The following is a 21019-nucleotide window of genomic DNA, read 5'->3' on the forward strand; positions in this document are numbered from 1 at the left end:
GCCTTCTCAGCACGGAAAGCGTCAGATGTGGAGGCTGCTCATCCTCCCGCGGACGGCCCGCCTGTCCTCAGGAGATCCTCTATCCCCAGCCAAAGCTCAGCCCAGGATTGTGCAGCGCCTTCCACATGAGCAACATCTCGTAGGGCGCGAAGCCGTGCACGACCAGCAGCTGGCGGTACAGGCAGGGGTCGAAGGAGGACTTGGGGGCGCCGGGCAGCTGCAGGCCGAAGGGCCGGATGCCCTGGTGGCTGCTGGGCGCCAGGCCGGCGCGCTTCAGACTCATGCCCATGTAGGCGTCATCGATGGGGAAGAGCGGGGTGCGGCGGGCGGCCACGCGCAGGGCCCCGGCCGTGTGGCGGGACAGGAGGAAGCCGCCGCCGCTGCAGTACACCGGGTAGGCCTCCCCGGGGAAGAGCTGCGGGGGCACAAAGTACTTGCTCCAGCTGTTGCGGACGGGCACCGAGCCGTCCATGAGCTGCCCGGCGAAGAGGTGGCCCTCGGGCCGCTGCGTGCCCAGGAAGTGGAGCACGTTGGCGGTGTGCACGAAGACGTCGTCGTCACAGCTGAGCAGGAAGGGCCCGTGCGGGCAGCGCTCGACCAGCCAGTCGAGCAGGTGCAGGTGCTTGAGCCTGAGGTTGAGGAAGGTGTCGGTGAAGGCCCAGTGCAGCACGTCGCCCCGCTCGCACGCCTCCAGCGCCATCAGCGCCGCCAACCGGCTTGCGCTCTCGGCGTCGTCGCGCGCGGGGGAGCCCAGCAGGAAGAGGCGGCGCTCCTGCCCCAACGTGCGGTGGATGAGCTCGCGCCGTTCGTAGTTGGCGGGCGACGACTTGACTGCCAGCAGCAGGGAGACCCCTCGGCTGCCCGCGCACTTGGCTGGCGCGTCCCAGAGCAGGGGAAAGTGGCGACAGTGGCGGTACCGCAGGAAGTCCTGGATGCGTGCGGGCAGCTGCTCGAAGCCGACCGTGGCGTTGACCGAGTCGTTGGCCACACATGGGGACCCTGAACTGAACGCCGACGGCTGCACGGCCGCAGAGGCAGCAGGGGCAGCCTCCGTAGAGCCATCCCACATCTTCTCCCGCTGGGACCTGGAGGCTTGGAGGAACCAGAGGTGCAGGGCCAAGAAACTCACACCCACCAGAAGGAGGGTCAGAGTCTTGGGATTCAGGGACCTGCGGCAGGGAAAAGCCATCTGTGCGGGAAACCGAGTCAGAGGTGAACGAGGAGTCATGTTTGACATCAGTGGAAGGGCACTCTGACCCCGTCACGAACCAGGCCTTTCTCAGCTTTGCTGCTACAAGGTCAAAGGAAACCACAATTCAAGATTACACGGAAGCATCTCGCATTTCCCACCGTCTGGAGGGCTCTGACCCTCAGAATCTCATTGTCTCTCCGCATCTCCCCAAGCCACCTCGGCGGAGCAGACTCACTCAAAGTCAAAATCTTCATCTTCAATTCTTATCCTGCTTTTCCACGTCAGTAAATGGTACCACCATCCACCCAGTTGCTCCAACCAGAAGCCCAGACTCTCTCCACACTCCACTTACATCCGCACTCCATATCCTGTGGTTCCTGCACCACAGTCTCTCTGTGCTTATTCCCTCCTCTCCATCCCTGTCAGCCCTGACTCTCTCTGATCCATTTCCCCCCTTACCACCTAGTCAAGGAAGCATGAGGTGATAGCATTGGACTCAGACCCAGGTCAGATTCTGGTGTCCCTACTTACTCGTATCCTCTTGAGCAAGTCACTTCCGGTCCCTAGGGCTGAGTGTTGTCTACAAGAAAGGGCTACTAGAGGAGCACCTGGGTGGCTCAGTCGTTAAGCGTCTGCCTTCAGCTCAGGTCATGATCCCAGGGTCCTGGGATCGAGCCCCGCATCGGGCTCCCTGCTCCGCGGGAAGCCTGCTTCTCCCTCTCCCACTCCCCCTGTTTGTGTTCCCTCTCTCGCTGTCAAATAAATAAATAAATCAAATCTTTAAAAAAAAGAAAGGGCTAGTAGATTCCTACTTTAATGCTCCCAACAAGGGTTGCTTTCATGAAGAAAGACAAACTCCAGATCACAATAGCCTTTCCCGTATTGACTCCCTGTGAATCCCATCACACTGGGTTCTGTCCTTAAAACACACTCTGCTCTGTTTCAGAGATGCTGCTCTCTCCTGCCTCTCCTCCTCCCTCTTTAACCATGTCTCTCAATTCCCTTTGCTCATTTCCTCCTCTTTCCACCTTTAATAGTGAGAGGTGCCCAGGCTCTGTCCTAGATGTATCTCCTTTGCCTTGAGGACCTCCGAGCGCCCGTGCCGTATGTCCATCCAGCCACCTATTACCTAGCAGCTCCACATGGTGGCCCACAGCCACTCCGGGTGCAACCTCTCATCTCCATCCCGAGTTGTCCCAGAGTGCCACCACCCACTGTGGTTTTTGTTCAAGCCCCAAACCGTGACTGACTCCCTCCTTGTCTTCATCCCCCCAGCCAAGCTCAGTTGATTTTAATCCCTAAATGTTTCATCAACCTGTCCAATTCCATTCCCGCTATCAACAGGCTAATCCAAACTAGCATGGGCTGCTCAGATGACATAGCCTCCCGCTCGGTCTCTCCACATACTTCCATGCTCTCAGTAGATCCCTCCTCCACAGTAGCTGGATTACCTGTGAACCGTGCAGATTTCATGCCACACCTCATGCGCTTTTCCTCAGCTTCCTACTGTCAGCCACCTGCCCTGGGCACCAGCCTCAGCCTGAGAAAGCTCTTTTGGCCTTGGAGCTCCCCTGCCTGGATGGACCCCCTCTCCCTCCTTTACCTCCTTAATGCCTGCTCAGCCTCCTCAGCCTCTAGGTCCACTGAATAGGTATGTCCTTGGCTAGGCTTTAGTGTAGCTCAAAGGAGACCAGATCATTATTTGTTTTAAAGTGTATCTTCTTTCCTAGTCTGTAAGCATCTTGAGGGCAGGGATGGTATCTGTGATGTTCACCACCAATGTCCTGCACAGGGAGAGGTCAGACAACATGGTGATGGAAAATGCTGGTTGCCCAGGTTCAAATGCTGCCTCTACTAGTTTCTAATTGCATGTTCTGAGCAAGTTGATTTAAGCTGTCTAACATTTGACTCCGAAGAGTTACTGTGAAGAGTAAATGATAATGTGTGTATAGAATTTCGCATGGTACTCAGCACATAATAGGTGTTCAGTAAATGTTACCTGTTATGAATATCAGAGATGTCAATAAATCTTTGTTGAATGAGGGGCGCCTGGGTGGCTCAGCCGTTAAGTGTCTGCCTCTGACTCAAGTCATGGTCCCAGGGTCCTGGGATCCAGCCCCGCATTGGGCTCCCTGCTCAGAAGGGAGTTTGCTTCTCCCTCTCCCTCTGCCACTCCCCCTGCTTGTGTGTTCTCTCTCTGTCAAATGGATAAATAAAATCTTAAAATAATAATAATAATGGCAGTGCCAATAACTACCCAAAAAAGTGAGAGATGCTTGCAAAAGTGTTGGTGCAATCACTGAGTCCCATTAGAAATACTAGAGGTCGGCTCCTGTAGCTCTCACTGTATTCCTGCTTCAGCGTGTGATGCACTGAGACAGGAGGGACAGCGAGATGGTCTAAGTCTACTTAATCATCGCTCTAGGCTCAGTGGCTTGTCCTGTGCCTAGCACATTTGCGGCAGGCAACATTTTTTTTCTGTGAGTGAAAGATTTAAAAAATGAATGAGAATAGAATTTGGAGTCTGAATAACTGGGCCTGAGTATCAACTGCTTTCATTAGCTGTGCGACTTTGTGTCAAGTCCTGAATCTGCATTTGAGTTTCAACGGAGAAATCGAGAAGGTTAACACTCATCCCTCAGTGCAATCAGGAGGCATTCTCTATCTTCTCTCTCTCTGCCCAGAATCATTTTTAGAAAGAAAAATCATTTCAGTCTTTTTTTATTTGACAGAGAGAGATAGAGGGGGGAGTGGGAGAGGGAGAAGCGGGCTCCCTGACAAGCAGGGAGCCCAATGCGGGGGCTCGATCCCAGGACCCTGGGATCATGACCTGAGCCGAAGGCAGACGCCTAACGACTGAGCCACCCAGGCGCCCCTCATCTCAGTCTTAATGCAACAGTAATTCTTGTCTCAAGGAAACTTGCATTTACTTTGATAAAGCTGATCCAGGAAGCTGAATCAGAGCCACTTTCTGATACAAGTAAGGAAAAGTTTGGGCCAGGTCCTGTTCCTGAGGGTGGCGCTGGTGTGTGGAACTGTGTTCCTGGATGCTGACACTGTGGACCTTTGGGTGTCCTCTGTGGTTCTTTTTGCTGGATTTCCCCCTTTTCTCAGTGCACTCTTCCAGATCTCCTGGAGTCCTCACACCTTAGGCTTTCATGGCCTCTGCCGGCCCTGATCCCTCATCCCTCAGGACTCAACTCAAGCACCACCTCCTGCAGGAAACCTGGTACAACGAGCTCAGTTCAACGTTCAACGTATTGACTGTATTGTGTGTCCTTGTTACCATGGCTACTGAATAACTAAGTTGGTAAAAGAGGCCATATGCGCCACGTAGGTGACCCTTTCAAACCTCACATTCCTCATTTGTGGGAACATGGGCAAGTCATTTATCTCAGAGCCTCGGAGGATAATAGGAGTTGATTTGTGAGAGGATCATATAAATTTCCTTTGTGACCCTGTCACTTCTTTCTCCATTTATTGTTCCACGCGTATGTTTCCTTTCCTTTGCAATGCTATTCACTCTGCCTGGGATTCTCTTTCTCATGTTCTAGGAACAGGAAAAGTTTCTGTTGGTTATTCCCCCCTCTGGTTTCATGACGAGATGGATGAATGGAACACCGCTACCACCCTAAGGTATTCCTGGGGAATGCATGCACAGTGAATATGGCAGGCAAACAAACTTTTTATTACTTTTGGCCCCAACTCCAAGCATGGAACCTTAACCCAGAAGTTTTGTCCTGGTTCCTTTCCCTCCCTGTCCTTCCTCTGGTTCTTGCTTTGCCCTCTAAGGAGAGGGGTGTCTGGGAGGGGGAGAAAATGCACCTCCTCACCGATGGGAAGCAGCCCAAGGCTCTGTCTTACCTCGAGTGTCTGAGAAAGAAGAAATAGACGGGAGCCGTCCCCAGACTGGGACCTAACTTTAACACCCTGCTTTCATTTGCTGAGGCCCCACCCCCGGGACTGGGCTTGGTTCAATATTCTTGAATCTGACCAATCCATGACATCCGTCCTCCTTGGAGGGATGGTGAAGTGGGGACAGCTACAAGCTTCCTCCCTACAGTGACTGCTTATCCTTTGTGAGGAAGCTAAATGCCATCTCTTCCGGCTTTGTTGACTCCACCCAAGACTGCCTTGGCCTCTCCTGCAGTATGCCTGACGGAATCGCTTGAATGCTCTATTTTCATGATCAGTTCTCCCTGCTGGACTGAGAGCAACTCCAGGGCCGGGGGCCTGTTCTGTTAACATAGGGTATGCTCTGGGGAACGCCTGGGTGGCTCAGTTGGTTAAGCGTCTGCCTTCCGCTCAGGTCATGATCCCAGGGTCCTGGGATTGAGTCCCGCATCGGGCTCCTTGTTCAGCAGGGGGCCTGCTTCTCCCTCTGCCTCTGCCCCTCCCCCCTGCTTGTGCTCTCTCTCTCTCTCTCTCTCTGACAAATTAATAAAATCTTTAAAAATTAATAAAATTTTAAAAAAAATTTAAAAACATAGGATATGCTCTGAAATCTTTGTTGGGGGAAATTGTATGTAAAATGTTCATACAGGCATATTTTCTAAAGGCATTAATGACATCCGTATACTGTATTTAGCAAACGATCATGGGCTTCATCCCATTATCACTGTGAGTGGTCAATCAGACTCGGTCTTGGTCCTCAAGAGCTCACCATCTCTTGGAAGAGCCAGATATTGAATATTTATAAAGGGGTGGGATGCGTACAAAACACAGAGAGGGAACTTGGAGAAGGGAACCTGAGCGAGCCAAGGAAGACTTCACATTAGAACTGGATAATATCAGTTATCTAGTGCTGTGTCACAAACCAACCCCAAACGTGATGGCTCGAAACAACCAGCATCAATTATTTTTCAAGATTCTGCGAGTGGCCTGGGGGCCTTTTGTGCTGGGCCCGCCTGGGCTCGCTCCTGTGGCTCTGGTCAGTTAATGGGTCAGCTGGGGACAGCTGGCTGTGCTCCTTCATCCTGGGCTGCCTCACGGCATGGTGGTCTTGGGGTTCCAAGATGGGGAGGGCAGTGGCTACGAGGCCTCTGAGGCCTGGCCCTCAGTACTTGCAGCATATCACTCCCACCACATTCTGTTGGTCAAAGCGAGTCATAAGACCAGCCCAGATACAAGGGATGAAGTGGCGCTCCAAAAATTGATGGCCATATTTAACCTGCCACATGGGCTTTGAGATGGTAAGGAGTTTTGCCCGTAGCCAAGGAGAGGGCACTCCTGGGCAGAGCCACAGAGTGGGAATAAACAGGACATGTCTGGGACACATTTCAGGCTTAATGTGGTTGGAGGGGTAAATATTGGGAGTTGAAGATACACAGAAGTACCCTGGGAAGGGCTTTGAATGCCATACCTGGAGTTTTAACTTGGTCCTTTGAAAGTCTTCGATAAGTCTCTGTTTTCAGGAGTTCATTATAGCAGCCCAAATGGGGGTACAGTGTCTGGAGAGGGCGGAACTGAAGGCAGGGACCCCCGAGGCAGACGGTGAGTGGGGTATGGGCTTGGGAGCGAGGTATGGCCCAGCCTAAACTGGGCAGGGGCTGTCAGAATGGCAGGATGGTGTCCTTGGAGATTGGTGCCTTACTGGATATTCTATGAGAGCATTCACCTCTCAGCCTCCTTGTCCTTCTTGCTAATTTAGAGGGTCCTGGGTCCGTGGGGAGTAACTGGATGAAAGAAGAGTGTGGAATGAGGATGAATGGGGAGTGGTGGTAGGAAGGAGGAAAAAGGGGGAGGGGGCTTGAGTACAGGTTTCAGTGGGGATGGTAAGAGATAGCTGGAGGATTAGGGAAGCCCAGACTTCCTGGAAACTGGCAGGTGAAGGCTGAGAAAGGATGGGAGCACCAATTAAATCTGGGGCGCAGGGGGGCAAGAGTACAGCCCCAGGGAGGGACCTGGCTGGATTTTTTCCCCAGACTGAGAACTCCTGTCGCACTCATGGCTTTGAGTCCAAGGCCTGGCGCAGAGCTGACCACCATCCAGGTGGGCAGAATGACAATGTTGTTAACTCATTTTCTTTAAGTCCCCTAAAAACCCATCTTTTCTCCTTAGCAGAAATGTCTTTTGGGAAGTTTAGGGATGAATTGAAGTGGTGAGAGTTAGATGAGGTAAGTTTATTGGAGTAAAGTGAATAGACTTTAGAACAGGCAACTATGGCCTCTCTAGGAAGGTTCTGGAATGGCCAGGGGGACCCTAGTGAGATGTATGTAGTGGATATGTGTGGCAGGGTGACTTCAAAATGTGTGTACTGTTCAGAGGTGGAGTTATAACAATCTTAATTCCTTTCCAGCCCGCCTCTTTACAGTGGGGTAGATGTTTTAATCTATTGTAAAAAGTCTCAGTCCAGTGCTTGTTCAGCCACACCCTAGTCTGAAAAACTGGAGTGGGATAAGGCAGAGGAACCTGTCCCCATCTCCAAGACAAACAGGTTCTGTGAGCACAAGGTAGCATCTGATGACCAGGAAGGGGAGGAAAGTTGGATGGCCCCTTGTTTCAGGTCAAACTGGTCAATGGGAGAGGGACCTGGAAGAGAGGTTGACTCCTCAGGGTTGTCTACAAGTTTTGAGATACCCCTGGCAGACCCAGGCCAGACATTCTTACAGGAAGGATCCTATTCAGAAAGCCCATTATAATTAGATTCATGCTACACCATGGTGCTAACCCTTCAGACAATCCCACATTTTACAGATCCAGAATCCAACATTTAAAGTTAAGTGACTTGGCTACAGACACCTCTTCAGTGGGGGCCCAAGATCCTAAGCCAGGTCTTTAGACCAAGGACATGAGGTATGTAACTGTACCCTGTCAAGACAATGCCAATGGGCTCCCCTGGGGAGCCTGCTGCTGCCTCAGGGCAGTGTTGGGTCCAGGCTACTGCCTTCCCGCCCACATACCACGTGGAGCACAGAGCTAGCCGTATACAGACCCCGAGGAACTAGAACACGGGCTCTCACCCTCAGATTCCTTTCCAAGTGAGTGGTGATTCTCTTTGGAGGTGCCCCTGCCCTTCATAATTCCTCTACCTAACCCTTAAATGGTTTGGTTTATGGGACTTAGCCTGAGACCTTCTTCTTTCCTTCCATGATCTCCTCTACTCCCATGGCTTCAAATACCATGTATGTTTTTCTCAGAGTTCTGTCTTCAACCCAGATTGCTCAGCTGAGCTCCAGATCCACAGTATTTTACTAACTTTTAACTCTCCACCAGGATTCTCGCTCTCACGGTCTTCACGTTCAATGACTCCCAAACTTACTTGCGAACTCACCCCCAATCTGCTGCTTCCCATATAACTCAGATGTATTTGATCTTCTATCTGGTACTCCTGCACCCACACTGACTCCCTTTCGTCCATTTTCCACACTTTCAGGAGCTTTCCAAATTCAGGTGCTCCACAAGAGACGATGGACTCTGAAAAACAAACTGAGGGTTCTAGAGGGGAGGAGGGTGGGGGTATGGGTTAGCCTGGTGATGGGTATTAAGGAGGGCACATTCTGCGTGGAGCACTGGGTGTTATGCACAAACAATGAATCATGGAATACTACATCAAGAACTAATGATGTAATGTATAGTGATTAACATAACAATAAAAAAATTTAAAAAAGATAACAGCATTGTTCCAATTCATTCAGAACCATCTCTGAGGTTAGTCTTGAAAAAGAAAAAAAAATTCAGGTTCTCGACGTGGCTTTGAAACCCCTGTGTGACTTGATCCCTGCTCATCTCCCCAGACACCCACTTTTTGCTCTCTCTGCTGTAACCAGTCTGTCTCTCTTTTCCTAACTCCTCTCACCCTTCAGTTAACCTAACATTCCTCTTCAGAGAAGTGTCCCCTTCTCCAGTTTCCTTGTGCACACTTCCAAAGCTCTCTGTTCACTCCCTCCATGACACTCACCCCAAATGTAACCGGTAGTTACTTGGTGGGCACTAGAGTGTAAGTGCCTGGGGCAGGATGTCTTGTTCTCCATCTGCTCCTACACCTAACATGGACATAGCATTCCGAAGTTTGCTGAGTGGACGGCACAGTGCCATACGGTTCCCACATAGCAAGGCTCGAGAAACGAATCCTCTTTCTCTTTTTATGCTTTCTCCACATTTGAGAATCAGCCCTATTCTGGGGCTAGGCTGGCTTACCAAGTGAGACAGGTCCTTTCTCTAGCACCTAGGTAGATCTGTATTCCAGTCCAGGGCTAAAGCGAGAAAAAAAAAAAAAAGCTGGGGGGTGGTGGTGGGAAAACCCCACCCCCGGCACGCTAGAGCTGAGCCCCATCAGCTCAAGGGAAATTCACTCAAATGGTGAATGCCTGTGTTTGGAGGGTGTGTGTGGCAGGGTAGCTTTAGAAAGGCATGAACTACTCTGAGGTGGAATTAAAGCAATCCCAACCCGTTTTCGGTCCTTATTTTTACAAAGCAGAGTTCAAATCACTTTGAAAATTCACTTGTATTCCTTGGCAGCCTGTTGATTCAGGCAAGGCTGTCCCTTCCTGACATACAAAAGAGAAACTAGTTGACTTATCAATATATGGTCAGCAGTGATTCAGACTACCCATTCCAGAGGGTTTGGCTAGGAAAACTAATATTTGAAAAGCCATGGTTTGGATTACTGAGTGAGGAGTGGGAAATTCTAGTTTTGTTTTACATCTTGCAGATGGTGCTTTAGCCATTGCGAAAGACAGAAACCACAGACATACAACGGCTCGTGGCATATGTTTTTTCTGTTTTGAAGCTGTAGTGTTTACTCCGGAGCTCCTAAAGTTGAGAATGCTGTGTATTTATAGATTATAAATGTTTAACTAGCTTTTGCTTTGCAAATTACCTAGCCTTGGAGTAGAAAGGTACTGCAGTATAGTTCAAAACTCTAATGATAAAGATCCTTCCTGTGAGCAGGATTGCTGCTGGCCTTATACAGACCCTTTCACCTAGAAACTGGAAAAAGTTGTCCCAAGATGCAACTCCACCAAGGCACATACCTTAACAAGCTGAGCACAGGTTAGATTTCGGCCTCCACTAACTCCCCTCCCTCAAGTGGGTGCCTTGAGCAGTGCACAGACTATACAACTAAACATGGTGGTCCTACCTTTATATAAATGTATATATTAATATAAACCAGGGTAAAACAGTACCAGAAGTCTTATTACAAAACAGTTATCATTTTTAATATTTTCACCTAGAGAAGTAATGAAATATAGCCTAGGTTATAGCAGATTAGATAAAAATACATAATTCTACTATCTTCTAGAAAAATGACTGTGGCACTGGCAAATCAAATAGAAAAAGTGAATAAGCAATCTGAGATCACCTGAAAATGGTTAGTTCCTCGTAAAGATTCAGTACAACCTATGCTTATTAAGTAATTGCTAGTAGAACAGACATCTGCATCAAAATGAAACTAGGAACATTTATATTACCTTGAACGGTTTATCTGTTGGCCACATTAATGACTCAGAAATATTAAATGTGTGGAAATGCTGGACAGTAGACAATGCCTGATCAGTACATTAAACAGAAATTGATAATACCTAGTTATTAAAACAGACTAATTAATTGGTGTTAAATAATTTAGCTCTAAAAAGAAAAGCCAAAAGGAAACAAGGACTAACTGTGGAAAGGACTTCGAACTTTTCCTTTTAGAAAGTTAAAAAAAAAAAGTACCCACGACTGTGATGGCTTATTAGTTCCCTGACAACTGCCACATGACACATTTTATGTGGCATGAGGAAAGATGGTCAAAAGATCTCAGCTTTTTGGAAGTCAACTTAAAAACTGAATGCAACTAGCATTTTTGGACTCTACAGTATGGAATGTAATTCCCTACATAATGAAAACAAAATCATGTAATTTTATTCAAAGGTTTAGGCACTTTGCAGCAGGCCGTTAATGATCTAGTAAAACTGGTATGAAGAAATAATTTTATAGTGTAAATATTTAAACACAAATCCTATTACATTCAACAAAGAAGTGAGAGGTTTTAAATGTATAAAATATTTTCTTTCTGATGAATACACACTGGAATCATCAGAAGCGCGGTGGCAAGTACTATACTGGACTTGCATTACGGAGTTCCTTTGTTGAAGACATAGAGAAGAGGCGGCAAACTCTCAGAACCAGATAGTGAATATTTGAGGCATCACAGGCCACATACATCTCTGTTGCATTTTCTTCTTTTTGTAAGTTTAAACAACACTTTTAAAAAGTAAAAATCATTCTTAGCTTGCAGGCCATACAACTGCAGACTGAATTGGTCTGTGGGCTGTAGTTTGCCAACCCTTGGTCTAGAGCCATATGATATCATAAAACATTTTTATCATTTTCTTTAAGGTGCAGATGATCTCAAAACGAGTATCTGTAGTGAACTATATTTATGTGCTTATATTTATGTGATTTCCTTAAGGAATGTGCTCTGCTGCAATCTTAGTTACTTCTCCAAACTCAATGTAAAAGTGATGTTCTGCAAAGACACTGCCAGAAGTTTCAAATAAAGCTGCCTTTATGACAATTTTGTGAATAAATTACCATTGACTAAATCTAGTTCTAGTATCAGCGTTGTATTCTTTAAAGCAATGAAGCAGGTCTTGTTAAGAAGGGTTGAGAACGAGTTGTGAGCAAAGTGTGACCTGTGGTTGGTGCTATAATATCCACAGCTGCTGAGCTAAACAGAGTGGGGCAATTTTAGGTTACCTGTGATAAATTTTTTGTTTTTAGGGTCTGCTAGGAGGAAATATTCTTGTGATCATTTTCTGTACTAGCTGCCAATCAAAACAGGTAGTAATTTGCTGGATTTAATAATAAATGAAGGTCTTGTGAAGCAATACTGGCTATTGAAAGTGAATTAAAATGGGCGTTGGTACTGCTTATTGTAAATGGCCAAGTGCATGTCTGTTAGAGTAGAAATTCTGTAGCTAACAATACTGCTTACATTCTTTAGTGCTCGGTCTCCTTAAGCTGCTCTGATTGCCTATCAGGGAAAGAGTTGTTGCTTGGTGAAACTTGCTATCCCTTACACATTTTCCACTTTTCCCTCAATGATGTCAAACCAATGTCAAATCCAACATCAAAGTTTATGGTCCCAAGCCAGGGTTTTATCTCTAGTTTGAATTTCAAATGAAGCAGTTCTTTGTATCTGTGTCTAGGTCATTTCCAAATAAAATGCTGAAACATTAATTACTAAACATAAGTTTATCTACTTTTGACTTATTTTCGATTAAAGATATTTGGACCTGTTATTTGACCTAAAAGATTATTTTGACTAAAGATATTTGGGCCTGTTAATAAACATGTTCTTTTACCACATTAAGAAGTTGTATTATGAAGAAACATATAGATCTGGATATTGAAGTGGTACATTCATAAATGTGCTAATCTATAGAATGCTGATATGTGACAGTTCACAACTGAAGACTTCCTCATTTTCCCTGGAAATTAAGGTTACAAAGGGTTAAAAATGCTAATCAATACATGTAAGTGAAAAATACTAGAAAAAATAAAGAAGGGAAGCAATCTCAAAGGCCTGTAAGAAATGAAAGATGTGTTTTTGTTAAGGAAAAAAGAAGAGCAATTTTGTCCTCAAGTAGTTACACAGAGGTTGTTTAAAAGTTGTTCCAGAATGAGGAAGAGGAATGGACAAAATCCCACATGGGCATAAAGTTGTAAAGGGTCTGCAGAAGAGGGTGGGGGCAGGGGATGGAGGGGAGAGAAAGAAGGGGGGAATATCTTATTCATGTGGGCAAACTGGCTAAGATTGAATGCATTTATTTATAATCTTTTTTTTTTCTTTTTTAAGAAATGAGCTCAATAGTATATGGATGCAAAACTCGAGGTTGAAATTTCCTATTAAAAGGACACAGCTTCTTGGATTATTGGAAATTTGTCAACATCATAGCTGTCCAAGTCCTGGTAGAATGTGACCAATCATAACTCCAGCTATCTTAAACTGTTGAATGTCACAGAGACAACTAAATTTCTTGTCAACTGCATTATAAAGAACTCTCATCAAATCTTTAATCATGGCCATTTAAAGCCTTTTGTCATTCACAGATATTGTTTTACCCTGATGTTTTCCTGAAAACTCTTTTAATCAGCTGCAGGTTTAATCTTCAACAAAAAAGGATTATCTCAGGGACCCACAGTATGATTACAGCATTACTGTGGGGTACAGGTTTCCAATGTCATTGTTTAGGTAATTTTAAGATCATACCCTGGACTAATGATTTCTAGAACAAACAGAAAAGCTCATAGGTTCATAAAACCGCAAATCAAGAAACACCTGAATTTATCATATGGCACTGAGTAGACTGATAAAGAATGATTATGATTTCTTCTATGACCTTTGCTCAGAATACTGCTGGTTCTTTAATGTTTCATTTTCTGGGATTTAAAAAAACCCCTTTCTCTGAAGCTATCTATAACATAGCAATTTAGTAGATTATATCTTTGTAAACAAAAACAAAACATTTATCTTTTCTCCCTGCCTGAGCCATCCAAAATTTGGAAACCCTTACTGATTGTTATTTTCACGGCAATAGAGTTATTTGAGTAAGTTCAGTAAGAATTTGTTCTTCTTATAACAGGACACAATTGGAAACACTGGTTATATTAGGCTTTGACTGGAGTGTCATGTGTGAGAATGTTGTGCATAGCATCAGAGATGACCAGGTTTAAGAAACTAAGGTGGACTTTAAGGAGTCAGTGCTTATAAAACCTTCCTGGAAAACCCACCTGGCACCTGGCTTACAGGATTCCCAGCCTTACAGGTGAGTAAGGAAGGCTACCTCCTGGCAGGCCCAGAAAACTTAGGATATTTTGGGGATCTTGAGAAGGAATTCATCCAAATCTGTGGGTACTGCAAGTGAAGTCTGATGGCAAATTCTCCTAGCCTTGAGCTTTTTAAAAGTCCAATCTGAGATTCCTAATAAAAGTTCCAGTAAAACAAACTTAAAAAGGCCTATGTTGTCAATTACCATTCTTGCTACATTTACATAAACAACCAGGCCAAGTTTGATGAGACTAGACTTGTTTTGCAAACAAAAATAGTCTTACCTCAATTATCTTTGATAAAAGTGGAGGTGATTACAGAGAAATTTTATGTTTCAATGGAAAACTATAACCCACCACTGTGGATTATCAGATTCTAGTCCTGTTCATTGTCTTTGAGCTATTTTCACCTCTTTGAAAGCTGAATCCTGCCATCTTGTGCATTTTGTCAGCAATTAACTTTTCCGACTTTCTTCCACCCTCCTGACTTGGCACCATTAAGAACTAAAACTGCCTGTTTCCTAAAGCCCTGCAAGCTGAAGGGAACCTTAAAGGCTTTATCCCAACAGTTTGGGCCACTCAGGAAGTTCACCAGAACATGGTCCTCTGAGCTCCAGGAAATGCTCATGACTGTGAGATTACCACGACCATCGTGACTCTGCAATCTAAAGACACTTCAAGACCAACATGTAGAAATCATTTGGACTGACTCATCTCTGAACTCAAGAAACTGAGTTTATAATCCGCTTCAACTATTAGTTTTTGTTTTTTCTTTTCTTTCTCCATAAATCTACGCCTTTTTTCCCTTTGCATACCTCTTACCTCCCGCCTTCTAACCTGAATCTTTTCTCCACAACCACTATCTCAGCTTCTGCTCCTTGAAACACCCTGGGAAGTTTCAGATGGGGGAAATAAAGGGTGCAGAATACACCACTGTGGCATAACAATTATTTTGAGCTAAGGGCATTTGAGAATCAGAGGCAGGAAGAGGCTTTTCTGAACTCCCTGTATCTGCCTAAAAGTAGAACCTCCCCCAAAGAACTCAACTGTTACAAATCCTCTCCCTGGGACTTTGGGTACCACAACTAAGCAGACATTTTCACAAAACTATTATACCTCCCTTCTTTCTCCCAAGGGCCCATTTATCCTTTCTGAAAGTCATTTGTTTTCCCGTAAGTGCCCTTTCTCCCCTCCCCTTATTAAGATGGCATATGAGCCCCGAATTCTGCTTTTCTCTGAGTTCTTGCGTACAGATGTGAAAAAAGAATCTACATTTTCTCTTGCTATTCAGTTTAATTCACAGGTCCCTAACTACTGGATCTAAGAGGGTAGAAGAGAGGTTTTTCCTCTCCAACGGGAGGAAATGTTAAGTCAAGTAGCATGCTCACATGAACCTCAGCAAAAGTGGCAACGTCTCATCTAGCAACTACAGTTAGACATTTAAGTTTCCTTGTTCTTAAAGTAAGTCCAACAGTTTAAAAAACAGCGTTGAAGTTTCTGAAGTTTCCCATTCAGGTGGGTCATGACTTTATTTTCACTTTACAGCCCCCTCTACAAAGGGGTTTAGCTTTTAGCCAAATTTTACTCATTATTTCCAAATGTTTACAGCATAGCAAATAAGCTGTAATTTTAGATACTGAAAAACAAGACAAAGTCACCAAACTAATTATATTATGGCACTGATAAGATGTAAAATGTAAGACACAGGTAGATCTACAAATTGCCACTTACTTGCAAATTCCAATTATAACCGATTCTCTTTCAAATATCGGTTTTATAGAAATACTTATCCAGTAGCACATCATAAGCCACAGGGTTAAAAGAATTTCTTCTGTCATGTAACTGTGGAATTGAGAGCTAAAACTCTTCAACTTAGCAACAAATTACTTTTTTCAAGAGCAAAATAATATGGAACCCATAGGACTCATAAGAAAACCTTAAGCTAGGGGCGCCTGGGTGGCTCAGTCATTAACCGTCTGCCTTCAGCTCAGGTCATGATCCCAGGGTCCTGGGATCGAGCCCCTCATCGGGCTCCCTACTTGGCAGGAAGCCTGCTACTCCCTCTTCCACCCCCCCTGCTGTGTTCCCCGTCTCACTGTGTTTCTGTCAAATAAATAAATAAAATCTTAAGAAAAAAAAAGAAAACCTTAAGCTAAATCATTAGACTTTAAGGGGCACTGGCTAAATTCTGAAGGAACTGGCATTAAAACAGAACTTAGTTTTGGGGCACATGGCTGCCTCAGTCAATAGGAAGTACAGGACTGTACTTCTTATTCTATACTCTGGTTAGAACACATTACTCTTGATCTCCGGGTTATAAATTTGAGCCCCACATTGGATATAGAGATTACTTAAAAATAAAATCTTAAAAAAAAAAATAGAACTTAGTTTTTTCAGGCATTTAAAGATTTTCATGCATTGTGTATGTACCTAAAGTTTTTGGTCTCTTGATATTGACTCCTACCTCCTTCTCCTTAGTATAAGAAAAACCTTCTTAGTGTAAAGAAAGCCTAGTTTAACAGTCCTGGAAATTGTGCATTTAGGGTAAACCATAATATTTTATCTAATTCTGCTATACCAAATACCTCTATTTGGGGTTCTCATTTGTAAATTATTCAAAACCTAATGTTTCTCATCAGTTTATCACCAATCATCAATTTATACAATATTGCAAGGATAAAGATCAATTCAGGTGTTGGCAACGTTTCATGAAAGCACCAAGGTGGGGAGGGGTGGGTAGAGTGACCAACCAGATTAGTACAACCACCTTTCATAGTTTTTCCTTAAAAAAAAGAGTCAAATGCTTTCAATTTTCTGTGAAAATGGCAGGATATTAAGATGTGCAAGCAAACTGCTTCTTTCAGATCCTCTTAAGGTATTAGTATTTTCTGAAAGATAATTTGCTATAGGACCCACAGAGGAGCACCTTTCACATCAGATGGTATGTAAACAAACTTTCTGCCAAGAAAATAAAGGGAAGGCGGGGTAGTAATACAAGCTATAATGCCCACCCAGAATCCTAGAAGGGAAAAATAAAGCCATTGAAATAAAGTCAATTTAGTGATGTCCTGAAGGTCAGCAGTATTTCCATAATACTCACTATGGCACAGAAACAAAGTCTTGAGTGAGCAAATACTTAGGCTGCTAGAAAGACAGCCATATGTGAGGCACAGACTAACTTGGAGAGTTGAGAGTCTGGATTCAGTCTCTGCTTTCTGTTCAACACTTCTAAAATGCTTTCTGCTTTCATGTTGCTGTTTTCACAGCAGAAACAAGGGTCTCTGAAGAACTGGCCACAGCATTACAAATCATCCAGTGGTGCCCATGCTTCTCCACTGAGGTGTTGGACAACTTTCTTCAAGTGACTACAACTGCTCATTCAGCAAGCCGCTGAAAAGGACCCCAGGGCCGGGGCGGGGGGGTCCCCCGGCGGGGGGGGGCCCCCCACACCTTATCTGACTGTGATACACAGAAACTCAGTTGCACCACACCTAGTTGCCCTGTCAAGAAGGCTGTGCCTTTGTTGACGTATATAAATTCTTTACACAGAAGTGTAATGTGAATGAAAAGTACAAAAAGACAATGGTGTGAAACAAATGAACTTATTAAAAAAAATGTAAGATCTCGTGGCAAAAGAACAGTCTTATAGGCTGTGTGTTGGAACGGCTTAGATTTAGATTTTCTTAAGGCACAGCCAAAGTTCTTTAGATTTGTTTTGGCAAGTGTTTTTCTTGCTGGAGGATCACAAAAGTAGGCAGAATTACCTGCCTAATGGCATGCTGGCATGCTAAGGTAAGGAAAATAGTACTTCGGCTACAACTAAGGCTAGTAGGTGAAGAAAAACGACAAAATTTGTATTGGTTTAAATTTGTACCAAGGAGACTTACTGGATACTGGAGAAATGACAGGAGTGTTTTATACCTTTGCATAAGAAAAAAAATGATTTTCCTTTTGAAGTTGTAGCTTCAGGATTTAATCTGGGTCAATGTCACCATGTGGTAAAAACAATCTGGATTTTATAATGCATGAGCAGGAAAAAGTTGCAAAAATGCTAAATGGTATGGAGCTACAAATATGGTGATACATCAGCAAAGGGGTGAAATCAGGTTTTTACACTAGACAGGTGTTAGTTTGTGAAAAGTGATTCAATTTGTTCTACATTTAAACCCAAGTTAGAACTAGCTGCCTTACAATGATATTTCACGGCCATTTCTTAGCACTTTAATTTTGGTGAGTTCTGTTACAAGTTCAAGGAAGTTAGAGCTGTTCTCAACTCTTATTATCTAGTTCCTTCAAAATATGAAGGGGCAGATATTCTAATAAGCTTAAGGTAAATAGGACACTGATCATTTTAGCTCTAGTTAACCTGAAACATTTCCCTGGGCATAACCATAGCCTCTCTGAAAACTGGAAAAAAAATGGTATAATTTAAAAAAGTCGGAGGGTAACAACATTCACTGGTAACTTCAAATAAGTTAGGCGAAGAGGATGGAATATGGGGGGTAGGCCAGACCACCAATCATGTTTGCCTAGCCATAAAACCAGTGACAACTTAAAGATCTGCAAAGATCAAAGAAAACTGAGAAACCACCCTTAACTGGCTGGAGCTATAACAACATTCTACAGGGGTCCTCGTGGTCTTCATAGATATTACAAGGTGACCCACCCACTCTGATTGGCTGTGCTGCACACAGAAACCCCAGAGCCCACTGCAAATCTGGGATACGGCAAATATGGAACCTAGTAGCAGGTTGGAGCTTGCTTATGACATACTGACTACCACAAAGGCAGACAGTGAAGAACTATCAGAATCCCACAGACCCAATAAAAAAATTAAAAAAAAAAAAAAAAAAGAATCCCACAGACAGCTCTTTTTCAAAATCTTGGAAAACCATTCATGAGGTTACTAGGACAAGAATATAAATCAAGGCTGACACCGCTAAGTGCTGGTTCCACAGCTGGCCATTTGGATATGGGGTTTTGCCAATACTTAGCTGTTTTGATTATTTAATCAAATAATAAGCAAAGTATAATTCACATGCAACCCTTATCAAAAAAGGGAAAAAGGTTAATTTCCTATGATCCGCACAAACTGTTAACCTGTTAAGAAAAGCCTCATTTTTCCAGCATTCAAGTGTATACACACACATCATGTCTGTTTCTTTTTAAACATCTTAGGGTGAGGGTGAGGAGGAGAAGAACAATGAGATACACACACAAGCTAAACATCCAACAAGCCCCATTCCTTATTCTCTGTGTGACTGGCAGCATTACTCAGAAAGTCACTCCTTTACTCCGATGGTTATAATATATTTGAATGTGTAGATCTTTAAGGATTTGCTTATTCATTTGGCCAGGTCTATGGCAGGTGCTGTTTTGTTTTCTTGGTGGAATAATTCATCAGTGCTTCCTGAGAGGTTCAAACAGGATCACTGGCCAGATTCCGAAGAGAAACTGTTTGGAAACAAGTTAGGACAAAATGAAAGAAGGTAACTGCTGCGTGTTATCCCTGAAAAAGAACCAATGAGCTAGGTATGCTAACAACTAGTAGCCTGAGTATGGCATAGTCTTTCCAGACTTTCCCCAGATCTCAGAAATTATTTTTATTTAATTTATTTAAATGGATTAAGCTTCTATTTTGTCAGGCATGGAGCTGGGCATTTTAATCATCTCAGTTTCTTAAAACAACTCTGTAATGTAGCTATTGACAGCTCCATTTTATTGTTGAAAAAACTAAGGCTTAAAGAGAACAGACTTGCCCAAGGTCATAGAGCAGTATGTGGAAGACCCGGTTCAAGATTCAAGAGCATCTGGTTCCAAAGCTTGTACCTTTCCAGCCCATCCCCTTCTTCCACCTGTAGCCCATCCTCTCAATACCAAACCTCTCCTAACACATCCACACATGCATGTACACACCCACACACACCCACCCCTAGGAAGGGAACTTACCTTTACTTTTGGCCTGTATCTCAGGTAAAGAGTTCTTGTATATAAACTGAAAGAAAAGGGGAGGGGGGGAGAGCTCTTCAGATTAATTTTTAATTCATACAAACTTTCTTACTGACAAATTTAACCACAGTGCCTCTGTATACACACACAAAAAAGCAATCCTAGTAGATTCTTTGTTCATTTAGCAACCATTTTTTGAGCAGCTATTCTATGCAGAACACTTGGTAAGATGCTAAGGAAGACAGAAATCAATACTCAGACTGTGACCTCAGGATGTTTGTAGTTTAGTAGGGAGCACAACACTCATACTTGATGATTCATATCATAATTGCCAGTTTCATCTTTGAAGATAATGGTAGCAAGGATTAAAGCATTCTTAGAATATTTTGGAAGTAGTTATATCAGCTCTACAAGGATTACAATACAGGTATGAGATAATCAAGAAGGTAATGAAAGTCTTCCTCACAGGGACCTTTAGAATAAGTAACTTCTGAAGATGAATGAGACTGGATTCTAAATCAGTGCATATGGCAAGTAAATAACTTGGCTCAAGATTGTTACACAGTTATGAAGTGATGGAGCAAAGCTCCAAGGTCAGATATTTTTACTTCCCTGTGTTAACTCTGTTTGAAACAAACATTTGTATAGTACTTAAGTCTTAAAAGGCACATGTGTTATATTAAATTCTCAAATCATCCCTCTGAAATATTATTTGCATGCTTCATTCAATGAGGTACCCAAAGAATCAAAACTTCCATAACTGAAGCTTGAATATCCAAGCTTCTTTTATTTTAGTTATTTAGGATGAAATACGTCTAAAACATATTCTATCTTCTCTGCCTCCTTAAAAAAAAAACAAAGTAAAACATTTTAACGTTAATAGACAACAAAACAAAAAAAGTCACAACCTTGCCACCAAATATAGTCAAAATGCTTCATTTTTTTCTGTATTTACTTTAACCCTTGTCCCCACACAAATCAGTTTTACACAGGGTTAATAATTACCTACATATGATTTTAGTCTGTTTCATTTAAAAATCCAAATAATCCAAATACCTTTCTATGTTGCTATAAAATTTTCACATTTATAATTTTAAATGGCTGAATAAAAGATAAACTATA

The 21019-nt window shown here is 43.7% G+C and overlaps 2 protein-coding genes across 8 annotated transcripts in view; both read right to left on the reverse strand.

The window, feature by feature from the left end:
- Positions 1 to 2: 2 nt before the first annotated feature.
- On the reverse strand, positions 3 to 9357 carry B3GNT6 (UDP-GlcNAc:betaGal beta-1,3-N-acetylglucosaminyltransferase 6). 2 transcript variants are annotated; one of them, XM_027581218.2, is made up of 3 exons: positions 9332 to 9357; positions 8466 to 8608; positions 3 to 1291 (listed from the first exon to the last, which is right to left on the reverse strand). In XM_027581218.2, the coding sequence occupies exon 3, from the start codon at positions 1235 to 1237 to the stop codon at positions 80 to 82; it is 1158 nt and encodes a 385-aa protein (XP_027437019.2). In that variant the 5' UTR covers positions 1238 to 1291; positions 8466 to 8608; positions 9332 to 9357; the 3' UTR covers positions 3 to 79. The 2 variants fall into 2 exon arrangements, with proteins under 2 accessions (XP_027437019.2, XP_027437020.2); XM_027581219.2 differs by lacking the exons at positions 8466 to 8608; positions 9332 to 9357 and adding an exon at positions 6555 to 6606.
- The window catches only part of ACER3 (alkaline ceramidase 3), a 163022-nt gene continuing 150828 nt past the window's right edge, over positions 8826 to 21019 (reverse strand). For 3 of the 6 annotated variants that reach the window (XM_027581223.2, XM_027581224.2, XM_027581225.2), the window contains 2 exons: positions 19898 to 19943; positions 8826 to 19402 (listed from right to left, as the gene is read on the reverse strand). In XM_027581223.2, the coding sequence (XP_027437024.1) occupies positions 19349 to 19402; positions 19898 to 19943 (100 nt within the window). In that variant the 3' untranslated portion in view covers positions 8826 to 19348. The remainder of the gene's footprint in view (positions 19403 to 19897; positions 19944 to 21019) is intronic. The other 3 variants (XM_027581221.2, XM_027581222.2, XM_027581220.2) reach the window with 2 other exon arrangements.

This window comes from Zalophus californianus, chromosome 11, assembly GCF_009762305.2.
Source record: "Zalophus californianus isolate mZalCal1 chromosome 11, mZalCal1.pri.v2, whole genome shotgun sequence".
Taxonomy (NCBI): Eukaryota; Metazoa; Chordata; class Mammalia; order Carnivora; family Otariidae; genus Zalophus; species Zalophus californianus.